Source organism: Drosophila miranda, chromosome 4, assembly GCF_003369915.1.
Source record: "Drosophila miranda strain MSH22 chromosome 4, D.miranda_PacBio2.1, whole genome shotgun sequence".
In the NCBI taxonomy this organism is placed as follows: Eukaryota; Metazoa; Arthropoda; class Insecta; order Diptera; family Drosophilidae; genus Drosophila; species Drosophila miranda.
This window is the reverse complement of record NC_046677.1, coordinates 19,397,027-19,404,473: the sequence shown is the minus strand read 5'-3', so window position 1 is coordinate 19,404,473 and position 7,447 is coordinate 19,397,027. Positions and strand designations below refer to the sequence as shown.

The window sequence follows — 7,447 nt, the reverse complement described above, 5'->3', positions numbered from 1 at the left end:
AATGATATATTTTGAATTTTCCTATATTTAAAAAACATTTTGTATGCATTAATACTTCGGCATCGCAAAGTATGTAATACAAATTAGACTAGGAAAATAATAGGGAGAAAATGTTCTCTAAACCTTTTATTCATTGCGAAATTATGTAAATCCTGAAATAGGCTGTCGAACACACCTACGCAAAAATGATTTTGTAATTAAGCCATAAAATACCGACGATGAGCTTCGGATTTCACTATACATATATGAATTCAGAATCGTAGAGCGTCTTCTGAAGTTGAAGCACTCTCGCTGTTACCATGTCATGACTTCATTCCAGATAATATTACATCGCCATAATTTGCAAATTCCAGTTCCCTATAGTAGAAAACTATATAATTGATAACCATATTACAAATTTTCTTTGAAGCCTTAAGTTACAATACAACAATTATGAGCTAATCTTAACTAACGATTACTTCCATATTTTATTACCCTTACGTTCAAACTTTTTCTTTAATCACAAACACAGTAAAAAATTAATATTGACATATTTATTCCTGTAGCTCTGGGAAATAAAAAGAAATACGCCTATGTGTTTACATTGTAGTTTTCTTTAACTACTTACAGTTAATTATGTCGTTATGTATGCTGTTTTTGTATATAAAAAATATGGCTACGGTAATATCGTACAGATATAAAATTAAAACAAATTATTTAATCAAATTATCTAAGAAACATAAATTATCTTCCCAGGTAAAAAATAATGGAATAGCTATATACAATCATATTAATAAGTAAACCTGGTCATATTGATAATCGTTTAGGCGATGTTTGTTAAAAGTGTTGTACATTTTAAAAGAGTTATGTTGCATGAGACTGCCTTTTTTGAGGACAACGACAAAATATATTTTTTTAAATCTGATGCTCGAAATCCGAGGTTAATGAGTACTTGGTAGAGTCTTGAATACATTGGGTTTTTATGGAAGATAGGGGCGATTTCAGAGGAGTTTCTAAGTGCATGCTATTGCGGAAGCTGACCGTGTCCGAGTTGTGTTTGTTGTTGCTGCTGTAAATGTGGTGGTAGGACGCTGGTAGCATTGTTAACAGGTAAGGATATGGTCATGGTACTTATAGTCTGTGATGACGGCGGCACAAGCTGCGTAGGTTGGCTGTGATAGCTGCTGCCGGACGCTCCAATCGGTGGCTGCGGTATCATGTGATGCTGGCCACTCAGCTTAGGGCCGTCTTCGGCTTTTTCTTCCTCACGTCGTTTAAGGCATGCTGCCTTGGGATTCAGATTGCGTTCGCGAACCTGTTGCTCCAGGGTCATAATAACTTCAACAGCCATATTAAGAATTCCCAACTTAGTTTGTGGTTTATCTGATTTTAGGTGTGTCATACACATTCGACCCAATTCTTTCAATGCCTCATTGATATCTCGAATGCGAATTCTTTCGCGAGCGTTGTTGGCCTGACGACGTTCTTTTTCTCGAATCGCCTTAACAGCTGGTTCTGCGTCATCATCATCATCCGCCGAGGAGCAGTATCGCCGTGGTCTTTTTGATGATTTTGAACCCTGCGAAAGTTGTTGCAATTGGGTTGCATTTAATGATTCTATAGAGCTTGTTGGTTTTGTATCGGAAACATCTAAGCTAGTCAGGTTCGAGGTGGTGCAGACTGCTGCTATAGTGTTGGTTACTGTATGTTCCTTCCGTTTTTTTGTTTGTTTAGTTGTTGATGTTAATGAATTTCGATCTGTTTTTAAATGCGCCAATCCATCTTCACCAACTGTTTGAACTGATGTTCCAGCAGCTCCCATAGACAGAACTTCATGAACAAGTGTATTGGACGTGTTGGTAACAGAAGAGCTTCCACTTCCTGCGGTGGTGACGTTTAAAAGATGCGAAGGTGAATTGGGAACAAATGAAGACATTGCATCTATATTGTCAATTGATGCCACGTTTGGTATAATTTCGGGCTCACAATGATTTCGCAGTACGTTGAGTGCATCATCTAATCTTTCTTCCATGCGTACTCCTTGAAATACAGAAGCCATTGTATGTAAACTAGTTACAGGAACCATGTCGTTCGCGTAGCTCGAATTTGTGCCACCATTTAACACAGAATGGCCCCACCCTCCTGAAGCAGTAACAGACGGTTCCCCAACGGATTGGGTCAAAGGGGGTGGTGAATTTACGGGCGTAGAAGGATTTGAACCGAAACTACTAATACTTTGATCAGCTACATTAGCTGGTAAATACATTTGTTGCCTCAATGATGTTGCCGAAGAATTACCAGCTCCAGCCACTTTCACATTAACTCCAGAACTAACTCCAGTGAATGTATCTGCACTCTGCACCGCAGGACTGTTTTGCTGACTGTGATGGGAATGGGCATGAGAATGTGAAGTGTGATTGAGCGAATGATGACCATGCGGCCCAGCCGTGGATAACGAACTATGCTGTGCTTGTACTACTTGGCTTTGATTGTGTGCCTGTGGTGAGTTGAATATGGCTGGTGGATGGACAGGTGGTTGTCCGCTGATGCTAGGCAAACTACCGGCACTAGCTCTAAAAGAACTCATCGGCGGAAGAGAAGTTGACACTGGACAATGCATAGCATGACCACTTTCGCTACCCATGTTGATTCCAATACTTGTTCCACTCGACAACCCGTCCGCATTATGCACTTGTTGGTCCAAAGTATGACAAGTCAATGGAACAGTATTTTGATAAGAGGCTTGTCCCATATAATTATTACCACTGCTCATTTGGGATGGACACCATGCACCGCTACTCGTAACAGCTGAATCAAAATACTGGTCAACCGTTGTCGTATTAGGAAATCGATTGTTGCCTCCATTGGCGTCATGGATAGAGTTAAAATCACTCGGATACATGCCATTTTCTACTCCAAGGTTTCCGTAAGGTGAGTGATACCCCCCTCCACCTCCACGGTCAGTTCCGGCTGTGCCCGTTGGTTGTTTGTTTGCTATTTTATTGAAACAGTTTTGAAACACTTCATACAAGTGCATTGGCTCGTCATCACTGGTAGCCATATCTGCACCACAATTAAAGACGGAGGTTTGGCAATGGATCTGGAATAGGACAGTTTTCAAGTTATTAATAAATATATTATCATGTACAGCTTATACATAAATACATATGTGTATTTAATTTTACATTTATTTGTGTATGTACACATATCACTTGCAGATCAATCGTTCATATGTTAGCTTAACGTAACCATTCATTGAAAATTAAAACACAAAAAGTTTTGGGTATAAATTTGTCAGCACTTGTAAGCTGAAATCCACGGCCAACTTGCAATCCAATGCCACGCGCTGAGCGACGGTCGTTTGAGCAACGTAAAATAATACGCTGGTTGTAAACGTATCCGAACTCAATAGTTGTATTGCAGACTTCAAATTAAAATATTTTAAAAAGGATTTATCTAGACATTAAGTCGGCAAGAAGTCAACACTGATTTCAAAAAGTTTAAACATTAAACATTTCATTGAAATATGTTACTTCAATTGTATTTAAAGTTGAATATGATTTTTATAAAGTCTTTGGCAGCAACAACAGCAACAACAGCAGCTCAGCATCTCGGCATTAAGGTTCACCTAATTTTCGCATCCCAAAGGAATAGTGATCCACGAACCATCTCTTTGACGTAAGACTTGCAGTCACAAGTGGAATTTTCCTCGGACCACGGGCATTCAATTTGTAACCCATATATAACTTTGCTACTACTTGCCGATATTTAAGGATAATTTTTTAGCTCTATATCGAAGTCTTCCTTCCACGCGATTCTTGTTGGCAGCATATTTTAATTTTATTTTATTTGAACAACCGACAATTTGTCCCACCTTACCATAGGTCTTCTTTAGCTTTTTTCTTCACGACAGTGCTTTCCACGACCCATAATTACTTATATTTTGTATAAGTTTTATATTATTTTTTTTTTTTCTTGCTACAATCCGATTAAGCCACTAATTTTGAGTTTTCGGATTTCGAAAAGCTAGATTGTCCGTTTCACCCACTATGCAGCTCCAAAAAAATATACAAACAAAATATACAAAATATATGTTTAAATTCAAATAATTGGGCGCACCCGCTCTGTACAGTTTGACCGTATAACAAAGACACACGGGCACACTGCCCCATGACCGAACGCGCGTCTGTTTATCGCGGGTACATCAGAACACGTTAGGCACATCAGCTGATCAGAGCATATAAAAGCAGCGTCGCTAGAATGAATCGAGGCAGCCCATCTGGACTTAATTCTGTGAATTTAAGACCAATGAAGAAAAAAACATATTTTTCTCCGTTAATCCAAGCCTTTTTTTTGAACAAAGAGACCTTTTCTATGTCAGCTACCACACCCAGAAAATACATTTTTTTGGGAACCTCAGCACGGAGAGAATACCCCGTCTTCTAGCTAGCTCAAATGGAATAATGAAATTTAATAGTTTAACTCTAAGTACTGCAAAATACTTAACTGCAAAAGTCAAGAACATTTATAGGGCATTGGGCTTGCATGTCTTTGATAGCTTTGTTAAATCTGGCTCATAACTTGTTGTTTTAAGTTCCAGCACTCCTACAAAAGTCAACTTCGTCCTATTATACCGTTGCTTCCAAGTCGCAACCAGACATTGATGTTTCTCTTGTTTTAAGTAGTGTTGTAGGGACATCGTTATATAAGGGAATGGCTTTGGTTGGCATATCGAGGTGGCGGTTACTTTCAAAATTATATGGGTAAGTAACAAGTGTTTTTTTTTCCTGATTGCTAAATATTTTTCAATGCATTATAATATGCAATAATTAATGCAATGCAATAATTGAGTTAATTACTTAACTAATGACTTTACAACTCAACCAAAAACCATTATTTTGATCAAACAAATAAAACTCATGGATAATCTATTATATTTTAAGTTGTATTTTGTATAAAACTCATGGAAAATTGATTATATTTTAAGTTGTATTTTTTGCTCAAGAATAAAAATCAAGTTATAATTTTGATTTTTTCTTAGGCAGGAAAAAATATCAATACTATCAATTCATCCAACAAGCTGGACTTTGCCTCTGCAGGCTCGTCAACATATTGGCACTTTCGATCCAATTCCAAGATCTAATTTAAATTCCTAACAGGGAAAACACTGAAATCACTGAATCACTGGCGGATCTACTTATGCTATACATCTAATTATCCTTTCTGGCATAAATAGTCCGCCAGATACGGATTAAAACGACCCGAACACATTGGACGGGAAATGCTAAAAAGCAATTCTCTTCAAATTCAAGCTCGCAGATTTTTTGCAGAGGCCATGCCATGATTTAGGCTTGCGCCTACAGCCTCAAGGTATGGAAAAGCTAATTGACTTTGCTGCGGGGCAGAATATGATTGTCAGTAGCATTGAGGGGACATGGATACCTCTTGATCAGTTGAGGCGAAATCAGACTGCCATTGTTGTAATCGACGGAATACATACATATATTCGCAAGAATTTTACCTCAATCTGTGGCAATAAACAGATAGATTGAAGTTGCACTGGACTATCTTGGCACAGCTATAACCAGCGATAACATCAGTCTTGAACTCCGAGGAAGACCAATGGTACCACAAATGGGATCAAAAATGAATTCAAAAGTAGAGCAATGTGAATCAATAAGAATCACTCCATTAGTTTCTAATCATCAGGTTCTATTTCGCAGAAAATCTTGAACTATAACGGCATACATTTTGCACAACTTCGATATAAACCTAGCCAAAGCCTATTCAGCAAGAGGACAATGAAAAACACAATTTTTCATGACAGAGGATCAGACAGTCGAAAATTGCTGTAACGACTCGGGTTGTCAACCCGATATATAGGTACATACACTTTAGAATCGCCTAATTAAAAACAGGGTTTCCCCAGGATATCGTACTAAGCTAATCCGAAGCACGCTGTACCTCACACGAAACAAGCTTTTGATACTCTTTATTGTAGAAAGTATCTAAAAATTCGGGTTTGAACAGTTTTGTCTAAGTAATAACGAATTAATAAATAATGTAAATTCACGAGTTCCACTTCTTTATAGCAACTGGATTGTTGATATTAATAATGCAATGCTTTTTCTCTGTTGGAAACCTCTAGTCAAAATCACAATACCCTTTGCACGGGTAAATAAATTTTAAAAAATAATTCAAATAATTTCTTGTTTATATTTACATTTATATCTTAACCTGCACATATAGAGTATATGTATATGTACATCACATTCGTATTTACATACATATTTACATTCTATGTGCTAACATACAGTGATATTTCCAAAGGCTCCACCAGGTAGCATTATTGTTTACGAATATACATGTGCACATACATACGTATTTATTTACAAATGTATATGAAAACACGAAAATGGTGGAATGTTTACATACATATGTATACACAAAAATATTTAACTTTTGAAAAAAAAAACAAAACCAAAATATTACTACGCTAACATAATAACGTTCATAAAATTTACTCACGCTAATATCCAGTTAATTGAATTTTTATACGTATGTTGGGAATCCCTTTTGTTGCAGCGAGAGTACCGATGTAGAGCCACAGCCTATGTATACGTACATATATATATCTGCATATATAAATACGCGTATATACATATATATATGTACATATAATATATATTAAACTTCGTTAAATATCAGAAAACTTTAAGTTTAGATTTAATAACTAAATTACCTTGTGTAAAACAATTATTTTTCAATTTCAGTCCAGGACAACTACAGGCAATATATGTATGTTCATTATTACATTAAACTTGTAATTAACATTGACGAATTACATAAGAATCGTTTCTTTTAATTTACACATTGTAAATATACTTTTTATTTACTAATTTTAAAACGTTATGAACATTTTCAATATACTTTAAAAGATTCTTTACCTAGCATTCACCTTGCTTTAGTTTTCGTGTGCTCGGGAACGCCATCTTTATTCTCTTCGTGCGTCATATGTAGGGTTGCTTTCCTCGATAAGAACTGATCGGAATTTCGACATATACCAGCATAACATTGGAAAAAAATTGCAGATTATTCATGTTCAATATATGCAACAAGATTATATAAATTTATTCTCTATAAAATTCTCTCTTTGATATTTTATGGTGTTATTTGCTTTTTATTAGATTCTCACGTAACTGCAACTTTTGTTCATCGATTTGATTCCACTTTCTCATCTTTACTGAACAAAAACAGCTGACTTGGTTTAGAAAATCTACATTTTTACCCGATACTCAGTCAAAATGTGTGTTGTTATCTCGCTCCATCCCCTCTGCACGAGAATGAATGCGAGGGAAGGAAAATGAGCAAGCGCGTTGATTGTTTCTCCTTTTTTTCATTGTTCCTTCTGGAAATAACAATGATCAAATTCTTTGTTTTCAATTGTGGATGCTACAGATTTTCATTC

General features: G+C 36.4%; 1 protein-coding gene across 2 annotated transcripts; it reads right to left on the bottom strand.

Annotated features, from left to right (window-relative positions):
• Positions 1–336: 336 nt before the first annotated feature.
• Positions 337–6,996, bottom strand: LOC108162477 (protein daughterless). Of its 2 annotated transcripts, XM_033393788.1 has the most exons (4): positions 6,927–6,944; positions 6,722–6,762; positions 6,508–6,614; positions 337–3,079 (listed from the first exon to the last, which is right to left on the bottom strand). In XM_033393788.1, the coding sequence occupies exon 4, from the start codon at positions 3,038–3,040 to the stop codon at positions 1,004–1,006; it is 2,037 nt and encodes a 678-aa protein (XP_033249679.1). In that variant the 5' UTR covers positions 3,041–3,079; positions 6,508–6,614; positions 6,722–6,762; positions 6,927–6,944; the 3' UTR covers positions 337–1,003. The 2 variants fall into 2 exon arrangements, 1 of the variants encoding a protein (XP_033249679.1); XR_004473043.1 differs by lacking the exon at positions 337–3,079 and adding an exon at positions 6,176–6,438 and having other exon boundaries at positions 6,722–6,996.
• Between the last annotated feature and the right edge of the window lie 451 nt (positions 6,997–7,447).